This window comes from Geospiza fortis, unplaced genomic scaffold (genome assembly GCF_000277835.1).
Source record: "Geospiza fortis unplaced genomic scaffold, GeoFor_1.0 scaffold229, whole genome shotgun sequence".
Classification (NCBI taxonomy): Eukaryota; Metazoa; Chordata; class Aves; order Passeriformes; family Thraupidae; genus Geospiza; species Geospiza fortis.
In genome coordinates, this window is record NW_005054357.1 from 3,962,968 (window position 1) to 3,982,204 (window position 19,237).

Sequence of the window (19,237 nt, forward strand, 5' to 3'; positions counted from 1 at the left end):
GAAAGAGTAAACTCTGGAATCTGGAAGTCAACTAAACAGGAATTTTCTTTCTCTTTTCCCATGTGTGCCAGTTAATATTCTGAATATTGCTCTGGGACCCACAGTGAGAAAGCAACATACACTTTTCTTGTGTCTTTCTATTTGTTGCTAAGTGCCAGAAGTTTCTTTAGGCTGGGATTTGGACTGACTCCAGCTCCTGATAGAGCTGCACTGACACCAAACCACGAGCAGACATGTGGGAAGCTGAGTTTGTGCTGCCTTGATTTATCACAGCTTCCAACACAGGAGCTGTAGATCAGAGTCTTCCCTTCCCCTTCCCGTCCCATGGAGTAGATCTGAGGATGAAGGCTCAGGAGGCTGGGGTTCAGCTGATTTATGGCTTTGTTCTCTTCTCCATGAGACCCATCCCTCTCTTTTTGTTCTGCTCTGACAGCCATGTGAGTCAGACATGAGCTCATGGGTTGTGTGTCTGTGTACACACGTGTTCATCACACACAACATGTACATGTCACCCCCTCCTAGCACTGTTGAGAATGGAAGATGCTTTGAAAAAAGTGATTTTGTGTTTTGTTCTGCTGCTCTGGCATGATATCACAGCAGGCAGTGGCTGGTGGGGTGCAGCAAACACAGACACCCTTGTTAAGGCTTGGAAGAAGGGCTTGTTTCTCTCTCACTGCTATTTTCATGCAAGGCACTGTTCCCTGGTTAGGAGGATTAGAAGATATGCATTAAACAGTGTTAAATATGCTGAGGCAGTTGATGTTTACAGCCCTTGTAGAATTATTCATTAAAATATTAACTGCTAGACAGCCTCCTTTTTTTTTTTTTTAATTCAGTGATTTAGTAGCCCTTTCCAAAATCTTGTGTGATTCAGACATTCAAAGACTAAATAAGGCTAAATAAAACCACCAAAATTACCCACAAAAACACTGATTCTTGGGTTTATGTTTCTTAAACTGCCATGGGTGTGATGTGCCTAAGGAATACAGAGGGATTTGTGGGGAGGGTGAGCTCTGAGATTTGACTCAGACCTCTCCCATCTGCACCAGCAGCTTTCCCTAACACATGGCACTGGGAAGATCTGGAAGGGGCTGCATTCCTCTGAAGGATTTTGGAGATAATAGATACATGTTTGCACTAAGTTTTGGGTTACAGAAGCTCGTGATGTGATGAGGTCTTACCAAGCAGTGCTGGCTCTCTGGTTACAGAAGCTCGTGACGTGATTAGGAGGTCTTACCAAGCAGTGCTGGCTCTCAACTCTCCCCTCCCAGGCCTTTTTAAAGATGTTTTTAATGGTTCTGGTCCTCTGCAGAGGACAGGGTTGTGTTCTTGTCTGTAAACACAGACTGGTTTGTCTTGGATGGAACCTTAAAGCCCATCCAGTGCCACCCCTGCCATGGGCAGGGACACCTTCCACTGTCCCAGGGTGCTCCAAGCCCCATCCAGCCTGGCCTTGGGCAATTCCACGGATCCAGGGCAGCCACAGCTTCTCTGGGCACCCTGTGCCAGGGCCTGCCCACCCTCACAGGGAACAATTCCTTCCCAATAGCCCATCTGACCCTGCCCTCTGGCAGTGGGAAGCCATTTCCCCTTGTCTTTTCCCTCCATCTCTTGTCCCAAGTCCCTCTCCAGCTCTGCAGGAGCCCCTTTAGGCACTGGAAGGGGCTCTGAGGTCTCCTGGAGCCTTCTCCAGGTGAGCACCCCCAACTCTCCCAGCCTGGCTCCAGAGCAGAAGGGCTCCAGCCCTTGACACATCTCTGTGGCCTTCTCTAGACTCTCTCCAGCAGCCCCACATCCTTATTTTTGGGATCTTCAGAGCTGATTTGCTTCCTTGGGCCCCCTGTGCCCAGTTTTATGGCTGAGCAGTTGCTGCTCTTGCCCAGCACATCTGACACGTGCTTCCTCCTGCAGACATTCCTTGATGCTGATGTTTCCCCCCTCTGCTCTGAGGCAGCCTGGGGTGCTGGCTGACTCTGGGACTGCCTTCCCAGTGCTCTGCCTTGCTCTGGGGGAGGTGGAGCCTGCTGTTGTTATTGATTTATATGAGCACCCCCTATTTTCCATGGACCGCTGGAGAGTTACCAGCCAGCCTGGAGTTTGATCCTTGGATTTCATCCAGTGACCCAGAGGCAATTCCACATGCCACCGAGCCCAGGGTGTTTAAAAATTGCCCACCTGGGGTCATTTCATCTCTTGTGTTACCTTTAATTTCATTTTTGCTGAGCTTTTCTCATTCAGCTGAGCCTGGACCCAGCCGAGTGTGACCCCCTGATGACAAATGCCTGTCACCTTTGTGTGCTTCATAAATACTGATGCTGTTGTGTGCTCTTTGTGTGTTTCAGGAAAAAAGTGCCAGTTCAAATTCAAGACTTAAATCTAATAAAGAGATCCCAGGATTAGTACATCAACCCAGAGCAAAGTAAGTTCAATTTCTGTTGTTTAAATCAAAATACAAATAACACAAGCAGTGTTTGTGAGGTTCACAATTACTGCCTAGGCAAAGACCAAATGACCCAGCAGCCCTAAAGTCATGCTGAGTACTAGAGGTAAGATCACCTGTGTCTCAAGGTTGGGAAAGCATCCTCTCCTTTGCACAGCAAAGATGCAGGACTTGAAAAAAGGTGAGATGCATCCTATTGTGCCCAAGAGAAGACCCTGTGCTATTTCTCAGCTTTCTATACAACTTACACAGAACAGACTTCTCATATCCACTGATGTTCCTAAATACAGCTGGGTCAGTCCCAGGGAGGTTTTTGCTAGCCCCTGGTTTAGATTAGCAGCTGATCTGCTTGGGACTGGGAATGGTCAGGTTGTTAAAATGAACTTGTTCTGTAGCTGCTTGGTTGGCAGTTCTGTGCCCATGCTCTGCCTGGGGTCAGTCAGTGTTACATGAAATATTTGCCTCTTGTGGCAGAGCTGGTTATTGATGGTAGTAACTCTTTTCTTTTCTAACTCAGTGTTACATTTTAATCACTAATTGGCTGAGGAATAACTGGTTACACAGAGCCACATATTGGGTTCGTGAAGAACTCGTGATAAAGGTTTGTGATTTGGGTTTTGGACACCAGTGGAAATGCTGTTCCTTGTGCCCTGGGTTTTGAACACCAGTGGAAATGCTGTTCCTTGTGCCCTGCCCTCAGGGCACTTACTAACCTAAACTTGCTGCCTCTCAAATGTCTTGAACACAGTTTAAAGTCTGGAAACTTCAGTTATTTCCTAATCAACTGACAGTGTAATTCAGCCTCTTTTCAAAGGGAAAAGCCAAGTGCTTTGGATGTAGTTGCAAAGAAATTCATGGTAGGGAGGTGGAGGTAGAAGCACTCTTCAGCAAAGCTCTGCTTCATTATTGTGGCTCAGTCCTTGCCAGCAGGGTCAGAGATGTATTTAAGATGCTCTAACATGAGGTTAATTACTCTGGGATAAAAAAGGGCTGTTCTTTCATTGGGTCGTTTTTTGGTACATCCACAGCAGAGGAATTGCATGGGGCCATGGCTTCCATTCCTTCATAAAACTCTAATTTGAAAAGTCCCCACAGAAATCAGAACTGACCAAAAAGCCTGTTTTTACATTGCATTGAGAGAGATAAATATTTCTGTCACAGACCTGCAAAAATAAGGAAACTTCCCAGAGAGGTGCAGAATGTAACATAAGGTTGTTGGGTACATCCTCCAGTGTTTGCCCAAGGCTCTGCTGTTTGCCCAACCTACCCCTGCATTTCTGTTTGTAAAGTGGCCACATGTGTTTGAGTTGCTAATTGCCAAGTCAGCAAACAGCTGTTATAATGTACAACTTCTATTTTAAGGTTTATCATCTAAAAGCCATGACAATTCTGACTGCAGGGTGGAGTGGCATTGGGTGGAAAAGGTGCACTCAGCTGGAAGAGCAAAAATTAATAGACAGATCATTAGATGCATCTTACACTACTGTTCTGGTACAATGGATGTTACTTCTAAACAAAACATGGACTAAGTGCCAAATTATAAATTCCTTTACAATATTTGGATGTCAGCTGAAAAGTAAGATTGTGAGGGCTCTTCCCCCTGCAGGAGGATTTAGAGTTTTCCATCCAGAGCCCTGGACTGTAAAACCAGGGGATGTAGGGAGCCAGCAGTAGCTTTATGGGGGTCTTTGGCAGAGGGAGAAGGGTTGGTCCTTCCTCTTCACACCCAGTCCTGGTACCTGCCACACCTTCAGGGCTTCCCCTGCACTCTGCTCTGACCTCACAAGCACTTGGTCTGTCTGTTCATCACCAAACTCACCCCCCTGACACCTTGAATGATCAAACAGCCACCAAGTACCCTGGGACAGGTTCATAACTCAGGGAGTGATAGCAGCCTGAAGCATCAAATGAAAGTGGTTATTTCAGACCAGTTTTACCCTGCCAGATCACAAACTCTCAGAATGGTTAGGGTTGGCTCATGAAAAATCAGCTAACCCAGCCTCTCTGCCATGGGCAGGGACACCTTCCACTGGACCAGATCTGGAGGATTATCCTGTAGGAATTTTCAGGGATATGACTACACAATACTCCTTTTTTTCCCCTGCCTTCTTTTAGTTCTCATACAAATTATGGCTGGGGTGAGTCACTACAGTATTATCTCATTTTATTAGAAACTGGATTTATGATGTTGTAAAGGCAAGACTATTTTTCAAGCACTTTCCTGCTCAGAAAGAGCTGCACTGCCCTAAAATCCCTCTGCAAGGCACCTGAATGTGCAGGTGATGGGGTCAGCTGTCCCAAAAAAAGCATCTCTTCCCCATCTGAGGAGGAGGTGGGAACCTGAGGAACAGGCAGACAGCTGGGGACAGGAACTCCCTCAACCACTGAAAGGTGAATTGTTCCTGCTCCTGAATCACCAGCTTTAGGTTTTAATGCCATTTCTGAGCCCTCCTGGTGTGAACTGAGCTCCATTTATGTCCCACATAAGCAGATCTTTGTATACGTTCAGCCCATAGCAGGGAGGGCTCAATGCTGAGCTTTGTGGGGAAGTGCAGCCCGTTGTTGGGCACTTGGGGAGAGCATTAACTCATTTCAGCTGAAAGAATCACTCTGAGGAAGAGGGGATGGGTGGGAATTCAGCAAGCCAAGCCAGCTTTGTGTGCTGGGGAACAGCTCCAAGAGCTGTGTGTCCTTCTGACCGTTTGGCATCATTGTCACCGCTGGCTCCGGTCCCCATCCTCCCCTTTCTGCATCTTTTTGTGCTGCACATGGAGTCCCTGGCACATTTCCCTGGGAGCCCAGTGCTCCTCCCTGCTGCTGGTCCAGAGGATGCTCCAGCCTCACTTTCCTGGAGGGGTTTTGCTCCTGCAGGAGGGAGGCTCTCACCATCCCCTAGCATAAATAAACACCCCAAAAAACCATAAACACCAGCCCCATAAATAAACACCTGCCATCCATCCTCACCCTTGGCTCCTCAACCTTTCTGCATTCTTTGCTTGCACGTTCCCCATGGGGAAGGACCTGTGGTCTTGTGTGACCATCAGCATTTTATAGACAATGAAAAAAGAGTGTTTTCCAGCACCTCTTTACTAATGCAAAATCATGTCACTGAGCCTCTTGGTGCTGGAGAATTGGTTAAAGTGAAGGGTCTGGAGCACCAGGAGGGGCTGAGGGAGCTGGGAAAGGGGCTCAGCCTGGAGCAAAGGAGGCTCAGGGGGGACCTCCTGGCTCTGCACAGCTCCTGACAGGAGGGGACAGCAGTTGTCAGTCTCTTCTCCCCCATTACAAGTGGCAGGACGAGAGGACAGACATGTTGTGGGTGTCTCATTCTGTGGTGGTGAGGTTGGCAGTCCTGGAAAACCTCCTGTCCTGAAGGAGAGGGGTCACTCTCCCTCTCAGAGGAGAGGTACTGTGCTATCAACTTCCCTGCAGTCAGCCTGGACAAGGGAACAGTCTCCTCTGGATGCATGAGGATCCCAGATACCACCCCAAGTGTTGCACATGTACACAGAAATAAATGCAGTAATTTTTCGTGGGCAAACAAAAAACCGGGGGGAAAAAAGATTAAAAATTGGCATTGTAGATGAAAGCGTAGAGTGATTTATTTTTCACAGGGGTGGAAGCTGACAGCTGGGCCCCCAACAACCCTGGGCTGTTCTATAATGGAATAAATCCTGTTGGTATTGACACTGTTCCTTTGCCTTCCAGCATGCACATCTCTGAAAGCCAACAAGAATTCTTCAGAATGCTTGATGAAAAAATTGAAAAGGTAAGGCACAGTAATGTGAGCCTCCAGTGTCCCTCAGGGGTGGCACAGCTGCATGGGGAGCACAGTGCCCTGCCTGCTGCAGCTCTCTGTGTCCTCCATTCTTTGGAGGGGTCTGGCCCAAGATTTCCCTTCCAGCTCCTTGGTTAGATAGCTCAAGGTGCAAAGAAGGCCAGGAAGGTGAAGAGTTTGCAGGAGGTACTGAGAGAATCCTTTGTTTTGGGGGAATGTCACCAGTCTGGGGTTCATGGCAGGCTAACTCAGATGTTCAGGACATACGTACTGGGTAAAAGTGGGATTTTACATCATTGCTGATTTGATCTTTCATTTAACTGGGAGACAGCTGGAGTGTTAATGCTGTAGTAGCTGGGATAGCCCAGGAATTCTTGCTGAATCTCCTCGAAACAGCCACTGGCTGCAAGGGATGGTGTGGCTGTGAGTGTGGGTAACCCTGCCCCAGGGCTGTGCCACTGAAATAATGGTGCTGGAGATGTTTGGAAGAAGAGGATGAATAATTCTTTGCATATCTCAGCTGTCCTGAGAGCAGCTTTTGTGTGTTTCAGAAAGCTTTTAAATGGCATGCTTGGCTTCTTTGTGAGACAGCAGTGAAGGAGCTGGAGCACAGCTCATCCTGGGAGTCTGAGGGAGGGAGATGGGGGAGCTGATGTTCACACACCAATTTACTCTTTACTCTGCCTGTTTGGGAGTTGTGCATCTTGTTTAAGTACTTTATATTAAATATTTGCTTCCTCAGTAGCAGTACACTGAGGAACTGATTTGTTCTGAGTACAGTACACTGAGTACTAATTTGTACTCCCAGTTTCAGACTGGATATTTCAGTCTGGATTCCTTTATGGAGAGGGAAGTGAGACACTGGAACAGGCTTCCCAGAGAGCTGCTGGATGCCCCAGGCCTGTCAGTGTTTGAGACATTTGCACAATGCCCTTAACAACACGCTGTAATTTCTGGTCAGCCCTGGAGTGCTCAGGCAGTTGATGATTGTAGGTCCCCTCCAAGTGAAATAGTTCTAGTCTAGTCTAGTCTACTCTTCTGTTCTTTTCTGTTCTGTTCTATTAAGTTGTCATGTTGGGTTGTGGAGTGGAAGGGAATTTTTTACTTGCATGGCTCTGAACTTCTGCCAGCATTCCTGGTCCCAGGAGTCAGAGTGCTCCAGTGAGTGCATCTCGTATTTGTCCCGAGGAACACACATTTGTTACTTTCCTCTTAAAAAATAAAAATTATGAAAACAAAAGAAGACATAAAGGGGAAGAGTAAAAGTGAGGAGTTCATAGATTCCTGAGAAGAATATTTCTGTACCCAGTGTTTCACAGGGGTAAGATTTTATGTAACCTAATGCATTTAAAATGAGAATTTCTACATATCCATAATACAGCTATGTCTTGTTTGAATAAATGCATTCACCCTATGAATATTCAGATTGCTTTTCCTGGACATCATCACCTTCCAGAATGTTGAGCACAGAATCTCCAATAAAATGGATTTTCCAAAGTATCTTATCTGCTCACCAGACAATGCCATCAGGCTGTATCTAATCATGTATTTTGGTTAATTTTTGTTCCTGAGGTCAGTGGCAGGGCACTAACACCCTCATTCCCCAGCTGCCACACTGAGGTGCAGCTGACCCTGTCTCCTGTGTTTGGAGCTGTTTGGATCCTCTTTGAGCTGTTCCCAGGTGATCTCCAGGGCTAATTTATCTTGGGGATAATTTATCCTGGGGATCAGGAGATTGTCTGTTCTGAGGAAATCCACAGTTTGTCTGTCAAAGAGACCAAGTTGCTGACAGCTGATGGGATTGGCAGGAGTTAATGTGCAGCTGAATGTGGGATTTGTGTTCCCTGGGGACCTCCTGTGCCTGAGGAAATAATCTTCATTGGAGAACTTTCGGGGTTTTTAATTCATCTTTGCTCAGAATGCATTTTTTTCTAAGTGTTGTCACAAATGCCAAAAAAAATTGGAAAATTTGAGGGGCTTTTGTCTGATGCTTAAATGGCATTTTCAGTGCCTTCTGCAGGGACATGGAGGACAGCAGTGAGACATTGAGCAGGATTGTATCAGCGGCAGCTGGAGAGGCCCATGGAGGTGTGGAGGGTGTTGCCTGTGGCTGGTGAGGTCCCAAACCATGTGATGTTCCCATGGTTACCAGGGCTCTTGGATGTGTGATGGAGACTCCAGTCAGGAGCAAAACACCCTCAGCTCCACTGAGATCCCCAGGGCTGCTGGGTCACCAAATCCAAGTGCCCAGCAGCAGCTCTGACCTGTGAGCATTGGGCAGCAGCATGACATGGGGGCTTGGAGCTGGCACAGCCATTCTGTGAATAAAACTCTGCAGCCAGGGTGGGAAATGGAGAGAACACGGGCTGGTGTTCTGTCAGCTGCACGCAGGAAGTGTTTGTGAGTCCTGGAGATCAAAAAAGCCTTTTTGAAACAGTCTGGAGAGCTTCTGCCCCCAGCAGTGCATTCCTGGCTGCCCCTACAAAGCTCCACTGCCTCCTGCAAATATCACCCGAAGGTAAAAAACAGAATGTCAGGAAGCATGGAGCTTCTGTCTACCAAAATTCAGTGTCAAAACACTGTGAGTCGTTCAGAGGGGGACATCTGCTCTGTCTCTGAGTGAGTCTGTCCCTGCTTCAGGAGCTGGGGCTGAACTGGCACGTACAGAGCTGCCTGTGGTGGTGGTGATGCCATTCAAAGGGTTTGCTGGAATGAAGAAATACTGGGATGAGGGCTGGCTGAGAATGTGGAAGTCAGCCTCCAGTGTAGGCTTGGGTATTGGTTCTGCTGGAGTCAGCCCAGTCCTTTCAGTAATGGGAGAATTTGAGGTAAAAATATTCCCAAATTCTCACCAGAATTCTGATGAGAAGCCAGGGTTAGAGGTTAGATGGGAGCAGCTGGAGAGAGCTGAGCAGAGGACAGCACAAGAAGCTGTAGTTACTGCACTGTGTAGTTCGAATATCCTGAGCTGGCAGAGACCCACAGGGACCGTGGAGTCCAGCTCACAGGACAAGCCCAGGAATCCCACCACGTGCCTGAAAACCTTGTCCAAACACTTTCTGACCTGTGGCAGAGCCTGGAGAGGAGAGCAGAGGGGAACACCAAGGAGCTGTGTGCAGCACAAGGCCCTGAGTGGTGGCAGAGCAGGCTCAGAAATGTTCCCAACATCTGGCAGCAGCTGCAGCCAGTCCTCCTGGGGCTTCCCACTCACTGAGGTTATTGGGAATAGAGTCACAGGCTTTGCTGTGGGAGACAAAAAGCACCTGTGTTCCAGAGTTCAGGGGGAAATGGAACAGACACAGGCAGTGCGAAGGAGGCAGCTCATCTGCTGTCAGCATTATCATCATTTATTGGAAATTAGCCTGAAATCACAGAAATATGTTCCAGTGGAGGATGAGCAACAGGTAATAGCAGCAATTAAGCTCGAGGAGAGCATTCCCCAGAGTAAATTAGAAAGATGTGGGTCAGGAGTACAAGTGATTTGCTTGACCTGAGAGATGAAGGCAGAAATACACAGAAATGTGGCTTTGGAGAACAGAGGAGGCAGAGAGTGACTGAACAGTCCTCCTAAAGAGAACTCTGCTGAATAAATCTGAGATCTGCTGTGCCCAGCAGAGGAGAAGTGGGCTCCACTGGCTGCAGCTGGGACTGGGACAATCACTGCACTCCTGTGGTGGGAAAAATCTGCTTTTGAACTATCAGCTCTGATCAAGAAGATAGAAACCAAGATGTCTTGGTATCAGCCATTTGTGTTGGTATTCGGACAAGTAAAGGAATGACCTGGGTTCTCTCCTGGGTCAGCTTGGTGCTGAGCACCAGCAGTTGTGTTGGGGTGGGTGTGCAGGGATTGCTGCACCAATCCACTCACCTGGAGCTGGTGGGAGAGCAGCCAGCCCGTGGGAAGGATGGCTGGCAGCAGCTCCTGCATCCCTGGTTAGTGATGCTGGCCATGGCAGCAGGGAGGGGGCACAGAGCAGCTCCCTGTGTGGCATGGAGGGAAGGGAGTGCCCTTGGGAGAGGGCTGCCAGCCCCACGTACCCAGGGCACGGCGATCAGGCTGAAACTCATTAGCGAAGTGGATTGCTCTTAATGACTCCATTGATTTTTCCCTAACCAAATGAGAAAGGGACAGAAATTAGCACAGTCCGCAGTGATTTAGTGCCGCCTCCCGGCACTTTGTTCCCGTCCTCTCTGCCAGCTGTAAACAAAACCAGCCTGGTGAAAAGGGTTCCCAGCCTGGCCCCTCAAAGGGGCCACTGTGTCCCAGCCCCTCAGCCCACCGGAGAAAGGGCTGATGCTGGCCCTCTCCATCCTCTGCCTCTCCTGCCTCCTTTTCCTCCCCTCCCACCTCTCCCCTTCCTTCTCTGCTTCCCCTGCATCCCCTCCATCCTCATCCTCCTGTCCCTCCCCTGCCTGCCCAGTCCTCAGGCACAAGGGGCCATTGAGCCAGGTTGTTTGTTGGCCTGTCACCGACACAATGGGGAAAAGGCTTTTTTCCTGCGAATTTTTATTCCCTAAAAGGATACCATGAGCATCCCCTGGAGGGGCATCAGGAGGGGAGAGCTTTGGAGGTACAGCAAGAGGAGAGATGGGGGATGAAGCCCTTCTGGTTTGGGTGCAGGCAGCAGGAAGGGAACAATCAGGCTGCTCTTTAATTCACCTTAAATTCACTCACTCATTTAGAAACACCAGTGGTGTTCTGTGGGCATCTACAGAAGCTGACAGTTGTATTTTGAAACTGCAGAGGTGGGAGATGGGATTCCTCAGGGATTAGCTGGACTTGGAGGCACATATTACAGTTCTCATCTTCCTCAGCATAGTTCATTTACACTTTCAATCATTAAAACTTCTCAGAAATCACAGAATTGGAAGGGACCCACAAGAATCATTGAGTCCAACTTTGAAGTGAATGGCCCATGCAGATTGAACCCACAACTTGCTTAGTCCATGGGTGGCCCATACATTCCTTTAGCAGCCACCTGCTCCCTGCCTCTGGCCCCTCTGGATGTAGGAGCCTGCTCCCCCAGACAGAATTTGACTGCCAGCCATGGAATTGTAGAATCAGAGAGAGGTTTGGGCTGGAAGGGACCTTTAAAGGCCACCTGGTCCAGCCCCTGCAACGAGCAGGGACCCTTCCACTGGAGCAGGGTGGTTTCTGCCAGCTCTGAGCTGACCATTTCCCATCAGGGGTTCCCAGGCCCATCTCAGGCACTGCAGCCTCTCACTGATCAAGGGATCATCTCCTCCAGCATCTGGGAGGCATCCTGTGAAACAACCCACAGGCCCAAAATGGACATTTTAGAGTATTTCACTGGATTGTGGCTGAGGCTGCCTTTCCTCTGCCAGCAGGGAGTGGCAGCCCCTCCCAAGGAGCACCAAGCACCCTTCTGTTGCATTTCTGGTGTAGCAGGGAATGCTGTGACAACAGGGCCCTTCATTCCTTCTGTGATCTTCCAGAGCAGTGCCGACCTTGTTGTTACTGACAGAAATGCATTTGGGGTGTGACATTTATACCAAAGCTCTGTCGGGCACCACTGGGACTCACCAGAGTCTGGGCATCACCTGAGCTGCTGGGCCACCAGAAGGTGTGTGTGATGTGTCCCCATGCCCAGCACAGTGCAGCTGGAGGTGATGTGTCTGGAAAGACCAGCCCAGCTCCTGGTGGCCTTCAGGCCTTGCTGGGAGCTGGTGTGTGTGTGCCATGGCCAGGACTGGCTCAGCACCTTGGTTTGGAGCAGTTCTTGGTGTCCATTTGAGAACTGGTGCACTTGGCAGCCAGGGAGCACACCCAGAAGCAGGAGGAGTAGGAGGGGAAAGTGCAGGATGGCTTTTCCTCTGTCAGATTTGGGTCTGCTCCAGGCTTTAATAGCAGTGATGGCCTCCAGTGGGGAGTGCTGGGCCATGGGGCTCCCTCTTGAGTAAAGGGATGTCCTGGAGATGCTCTGAGCTCAGCCCTCAGCCACTGCTGCTGCCTTTCACAGCTCTGAAGCATTTTGGACAAAGCCTTCATCACCACCAGCTCAGTCTCCTGGACTTATCCACATGTGGTCCCTGGCTTGGAGAAAACCAAGATTTGAGCTTCACTGCAAAGAATTTCGGTGTTCCTTCTTTTTGAGTTACAGCTTTTAGTTCAAAAAATGTAATTTTTTTTCCCTTCTTTCTGGGTCAGTGATAGCTGAGTTGGAATTTGGGCTGATGAGTCTCTTGGGGGTTATTTTACTGTACTTAGAAAACCCTTCTGCTCTCAGTGCTGGGCCACTGGGAGTTGTCAGAGCCCTGTACATTCCTGGGTCTGGGCTCCAGCAAAGCCAGCTCTGCTGTCCCACCATCAGCACTGGGACTGCAGAGATGTTTTGGAGCCTTTGTTCCAGATGTGTGTCCCAAATCAACTGATCACTCCTACAAAACATCTCCCCCTTTTTTTGTGTCTTCCTGGCTCTCCTCCTCCAGGTGCTCAGGTGATGCCCCCAGCCCTCAGGAGCAATGGGAAATAGTCCAGAGGTGCACATGTTGGGTCCTGCACTTGAGGCCCTTGTTTGAGGCAAGATGCCCTGTGTGGCTTGTGCTGAGCAGCTCAGCTCCAGCTGGTTTTGTGCAGGGCAGCAGGGACAGTGGCTCCCTCTGGTCCTTCCCTGCTGCTCTGCAGGAGCTGGGTAGGGAGGGATGGGATGTGCCTGCTCCAGGCCGTCCCAAAGGGAATAAACATCCAGAGAGATGCTGCTGCACACCTGTGTTTGGGATGGGATGGAAGGCATTACATGGCTGGCCTGATAAGAAATCCATGTTTGGTGAAGCTTAGGCTGAATCCCCTGTAGTACAAGCTTCATTTCAATACCAATGGCATCTTTTGCTCTGGGGTTAAACTTCTGCTGGGGTTATCAGATGAGGGATTCTTGCTCACAGCAGCTGCCTTGTGCTGCTCATAGGATTATGTGCTTTGTTGCTTTTGCCTCGGAGATTATCCTTTCACAACAGATCTCAGGGCTGTGTCCATCAAGGTGGATCTTTGCATAAAGCTGGTTTGTAAATCAGTTTGTTGGAGCCCCCCCTGGAATTCACTGTATGGGGGATGATGTTTATGAGATTAATAGTGACAGAAAGGGAAGTGTCTCCTATCCTGGTTTTCCTGCCAATTCCCCCTGTCTGAGGTTTCTACCCAGCTCTGAATTTAAAGCCCCCAGGTTCAGAGAACTGAACAACTCTCAGAAAGTGTTGCCTGGATTTATTCCTGTGTGCTTCTCTAAGTACCAACTGCCTGGCCTTTGTCCCTGCAGGGTCGTGACTACTGTTCAGAGGAGGAGGATGTCACATAGTGCCAGCTCTGCCCTCGCCCCGGGAGCACCTCCAGTGTAAATAGATCCAACCCAGCCTTCTGGATACAACCTTTGGGACGTCTGCTCGAGTGAACAGCACTCCATAAACAGAAGAAGACCATTTCCACATTATATGCTCCATTCAGTTACAGTGTTTCCTAATGAACACATGAGGAATATTGCTAAGAAGTCGTAAGGAACTGTTTTTGTTGCTGCTAGTTAAAACTTGTTGCAACTTCTCACTTTTTTCTGTGTCCAGATACGCAGCAAATCCTTAAAAGTTAATCCAAAAGACGTTGTTGATTTTATTGAGGCTTCTGGCCCGTTTTCTATCAGATGAGGTAGTGTTATTACCAAGCTTCCATAAGTGACCATCCAAGCATCTAAGAAACACCCCTGAGCTGTGTGTCCGTCCGTGTTGGGGCCAGAGTGCTTGTTAGTGCTGGTGATTCCAAGCTTTGGAGATGGGATGTTTTTTTGCCATGGCAGGCCTTGTTTCTCAGCTGGGAAGAAGCTGAGAAACTATTATCCATTAAAAGCATGTTATCACTGAAATACTGGAAGTGATACAGGAGCAGGAACTTGTATTTTAAGAGGAAAAAAAGTTTCATTTAAAAGGTATCTTAATCAAGGACTAAGCTTGCAGTATTGGCTTTGCTGAGCACGAATGGGAGTGTGATCACAATCATTTTGAATCTCTTTTTTTCTAAGAAAATAAACATTTTACTGTTTTTATGTATTCTTGTCTTTTACCATTCCTACAACACGATGTTTTAAGAGTCTGGGGACAAGGAAGACCAAGCCTCTCCTCTGCCTTGATGTGTCCCATGGATCTGATCTCTTAAACCAGCTCTGTGCCAACTGGGGGGATGTGTTGTGTGTCCTGTAGAGTTTATTTTTCCATATTAAATGGAGAGGATATTACCTTCTCAAAAGCAGATGTAATATTTTTAACTAATGCTGTCATGAGTTAAAAAAAAAAAGGAAAAAAATACAGCTTTTGTATTTATTATTTCAAAGAAGATTGTTACCTGTGCTGATATTTCTTCCAGCTTTGATGCCATATGGGGGCAGGGTTTGCACTGCAGTCAGTGGAGAAGCTTTGTCAGGGTAGTTTGCAGTCACTGTGTTGATTTCATTTGTGGAGTGGGTGTGGACCAGACTGAGGGTGCATTAACAGCATCTCCTAGGATGTGGCTGACACTGGAGTGGGGCACTCAGCCCAAATATTGGCCATTTTTCACTGGGCTTTCTGAAAATCAGATCCCTCTGAAGGATCTAAGTCCCTCAAAGATCACTTGTGACCTCTGCAAATCTCTAAGTTACTGCTGAATTTCCTGACTAACGAGGTTTCCCTGAATGTGGGCTCTGAGTGGGGCTGGACGGTCCACATCAGAAGATTTCATTCCCCACCAGTACTGTGCTGTACCTGGAATATCTCCAGAAACCCCCAGCTCCCTCTGCTGCCATCCCTGCCCTGGATTTACCTTTGGATTTTGGGGAGGAGCAGTGGGGACAGGCCTGGCAGCTGCTCCTGAAGGGCTGGGTGTGAGCCCATCCAGCAGCAGCAGCTGTGAGGCTGCAAACCAACCTGTTCCTAAAGGTTTGTGAGGCTGCAAACCAACCTGTTTCTAAAGGCAGAAGCTCTTTCTGAGCTCTGCAGGCTGCCTCAGTCTATGCCCAGTGGTTGCTGTGTCCCAGGATTCAGACAACCCAAGAGCTCCAGCAGCTTCCCCTACAAAAGCTCAGTGCCAGGGCTCTCTATGGTGTATTCAGCTGTATCCCATTAATGGTCAAAAACCACCAGCCAGCTCTGATTTCCCTAAATCCTTGCTCATTTGAGCAGCTGCATTGGCCAGGCAGCCCCTCCCAAGTATCCTGACCTCCCTGGAGACCAAGTTTCTCTGCCTCCCTCCCATCCCATGGCTGTTCCTGGGGCTGTGGCATCTCTCAGTGCTACGGAGCCATTGGATTTTGGGATGAATTCTTCAAGGTGATGTCTCTCTCCTCCTGGATATGATTTTTTTTCCATAATTTATGCCAGCTCTTGAGCAGGTGACTACACTTGGGAGAGTTGAGAGACTGTGCATTTCGATTATTTAAAACACTTTAATTAATAAAGAGTCCTGGGGCTTGGTCCCACAAACCCTTCTGTGCAAAGCACTTTGGAAAAGCTTCCGCAGTAGTGCAGGAGTGATGGGCTTGGGTCTGTTGTTTTGGAACATTTCCTTGCCCAAGGGCTGAACATGTTGTGTGTAAATGTCCCACACAAACACTGTGTTAGACACATTGTGGTCTTTCTTTCAGCCACCTCTTTGTTTTAATAATTCTTTTATTTAACATTTTCCTTGCTGCTGCTGCTGCTGGCACTGGAGACCTGCGCTTCGCTGGACGTTTTGTGAGAGAGGAGAAGCAATTCCCATCTTACCTGTGCTCGTATTCCAGCCAGCAGCAGGTGCTTTAGACTTCTGGATGAGTTAGAGCATCCCTGCTGGACCTGTGGATGGCAATATTTGGGAAGGCCTGGGTGGGCTGTGGTGCTGCTGGCTGGGAGGCTCTGGGGTGGGCAGGAGGTTTGGAATTCTTCCACCCTTGCAAAATCTGCTGGAATTCTGGGATTCTTCTACCTTTGCAAAACCCTGGCAGATTTTGTTAGAAGTCTAAATATATGTGGCAGCTGAAGGTCTGTAATAATACAAGCAGATTACTCTGGCTGAAAATGTATCTCTCCTTGGAGCTCTACCTCCCCATTGCTTTGCTCTGCTCAAATACATTCAGCAGTGTGGAAAAGAGGAGGCTGGGAAGAGAAGGAGAACTTGCTCCTATCTGGTATGCTATGCTGGGCTGTAAATGGGATTTCAAGGTTCCTCTCAAAATGCCAGGGAAGTGATTTGAGGCCCAAGCTTCTCTTCAGGAGGCTGATGCAATATTTCCTGAGCTCCATGTAATATTCTGGGATCTTGGAGAAAATGGTGGTGGAAGAGTTTTGCAATCAACCTTGTCCCTTGGAGTGCATTTTCCTTTGTCCAGAGCCTTTTGAGTGGTGCTGGTTTTCCTCCTTGGAGCCTGCCCCAAGCATTGGGAGGGGAAATGAGGAGCTGCTGCCCACCTCAGGCCCAGCCTTGGGCCCTGTTGTATCTCTTGTTTAATTACTGGCAGTTCCACTTCACCTGTGCCCGCTCCCAGCCCCTTCCAGCCCCCAATTAACACTGATTTCTTCCCGTGCATTCAATCACAGGTTTGGTTCTTTTGAATTAGGTCTCCCTGCCAGGATCCAGCAGAGCCACCTGTATCCTCCCCTGTCACAAGCCCTTTGTGGCCATGGATGGGCCACCAGCTCCAGGCTGGCTCACTGCCCCTCTCCATGCCCTGTAAACAGCAGGAGCAGCAGGGCTTCAACAATCCCAGGATTTTTTGCAGTGTGCCTCTTTCTTGGTGTAACAACATCCAGGCTGGTGACTGCCCCAGAGTACAGCAGGATTTAAACTCTGGATGATGAGATGGGAGCACAGGGATCCATGAAGCACCAGGGAGTCGTGTTTGAGCTCTGAAGACATCACTGTCATCGCATGAGAATGGGCCTGGAGAGAAATATTCTGTTCCCAGCTATTTTGGTTTTACCAGGTCTGTAAAACAGTAATTTCCTGTCACTTCCATTTGGAGTCAGCAATGACTCAACTCCAGATCAGCCTGGCTGACACACCAGACCTTCAGGATAGGAGAGGCTGGGTGAGGTATGTGTCTGTCAAAGACCAGATGTCAGATGGGCTTTGCACAAAAAGGTGGTTTCCAGTTCCACCATGGTGGTGGGACACTGGCACAGGGTGCCCAGAGAAGCTGTGGCTGCCCCTGGATCCCTGGCAGTGTCCCAGGCCAGGCTGGATGGGGCTTGGAGCAACCTGGGACAGTGGAAGGTGTCCCTGCCCATGCCTTGTTCCAAGTTGCCCATGGAACAAGATGATTTTTAAGGTCCCTTCCAATCCGAACCATTCTGGGATTCCATGACTATAGAACCAGTGCCCTGACTCAGTTCCTTTGTGAGCTGTTAGGGAATCTGAGCAACATCCCCTGTGCTAGAGAAGCTTTTACCTGTCTGGGGCAACCCCAGCCCAGGGGGGAAGTAATGGCATTGCACTGTGGAAAATCAAAAGCTTTGATCTCAGCCAAGGTCACTGTGTGGTACTGGCAATTTTTAGGGTGTTCACTGAGAAAGCACAGATTTATGGCACTTCTGCCAGTGTGGCTTTATGGAAGATGCTTTTGGGTCCTGGTACTGCTGGGCAACTCTCTTTTTTCAGGCTGAAATCTCCCTCTGTTCAGTTTAATTCTGTAGGAGTTCGGGGAAGAGGAGACGAGAAATGCAGGGATGGCTTTGGAAGGGCACCTTATTTGCTTTGCTGTTGGGGAGATGAGACATCCATAAAGTTGGGTAAGCCCTGAGTGAAATTCCTATTATTGTTACTGTGCTGTGGTGGCAAAGGGAAAGAAGCCCCAGCTCAGGGTACTTCAAGATGGGAATGTTGATAGAATTCAAAGATGTTCATGTCTTTGCTTTTTAAAAACTCATGTAATTTTCTTTCAATTTAGCTGCACACATCTACTCATGACATCCAGGGAAGTGCTCACTCTGAGTTTGAAGATGGGAGGGTCACCATCATCATCCTCAGGATCATCATCATCATCATCAACACATGTGGGACTGTGGGACCTCCTTCACAGAAGCCAACTCCAGCACCAGCCCCATGGACACCCAGGGCAGCAAAAGGAGAAGTCTGTGAATCTTCCCTCTTCAAATGACTCCCTGTGAATCTTCCCTCTTGAAATGACTCCCTTTCTCCACGCTGCCATCCCAGATGGAGGCTGGCACCCTGGAGCACCCATCCTTCATCCCTGCAGAGCAGCCCCTGCCAGAGCCTCTGAGGTGCGAGCTCAACAGAACATTTATACATTTAATTCTTTTAATGTATCTGTATATTGAATTAAATTTTGAGACAAAAAGTTCTCAAGAGCAGTTGCTGCAAGAAGCTAGAAAGCTCCATGTGGGAACAGAGCATATTCCTGGGGTTTTGGCATTCTGCTTTTGTGTCTATTAATAATCCCCCGGAGTGAGTCATATGGAGCTGCATTTATTCACTGACTCGGAGAGAGCTGCTACCCAAAATAGCAGCTCTGTAATTTTTTATGATGCTGTAATGCCAGTGCAGTGAAGATTGACATCATTTGAGGGAGATGCTCCAGCCTGGCAGCCGGAGAACCCGTGTCCAGCCCCACAAGGAACATGGGGAGCCACGTGCTCCATTACATAAAAGCACCGGAGAGCCAGCACAGGGCGGAGATGTCTTTTCTGTCCTCACCTGAGCATCTCTTCCCCAGATTTTTCATCTATTTTAGGCCTTTCTAAGCCTTTTTTGCTCATTTTCTTCAATCATGAGGAGCACTGGGCCAGAGGATGATGAGGAAATGGCTTTTGCTGCAGAGGGGAGCCTCAAGCACATCTCAAACCATCAACCTGCCTGCCAGGAAGTCCATAGGGAAATCTCGAAATGCATCAAATTCAGCATCACCAGCTCATCCTTTTTCTCACCCATGTTGCTGCTCTGTGTCCCTTCCTGAACCCCTGAGTGTCCCCTGGGCCCAAAATCTGCCAGTCCCTTCCCAGCCCCGTGTTCCTGAGTGATGGCAGCCCCAGGCAAAAGGCAGAGAAAC

At 48.6% G+C, this 19,237-nt stretch overlaps 1 protein-coding gene across 1 annotated transcript in view; it reads left to right on the forward strand.

Annotated features, from left to right (window-relative positions):
* CUNH1orf21 (chromosome unknown C1orf21 homolog) overlaps positions 1–14,523 on the forward strand; it is a 59,531-nt gene extending 45,008 nt beyond the window's left edge. Inside the window, exons 3-5 of the mRNA XM_031059188.1 lie at positions 2,343–2,419; positions 6,149–6,209; positions 13,493–14,523. Of these exons, the coding sequence (XP_030915048.1) occupies positions 2,343–2,419; positions 6,149–6,209; positions 13,493–13,531 (177 nt within the window). The 3' untranslated portion in view covers positions 13,532–14,523. The remainder of the gene's footprint in view (positions 1–2,342; positions 2,420–6,148; positions 6,210–13,492) is intronic.
* The last annotated feature ends 4,714 nt before the right edge of the window (positions 14,524–19,237 follow it).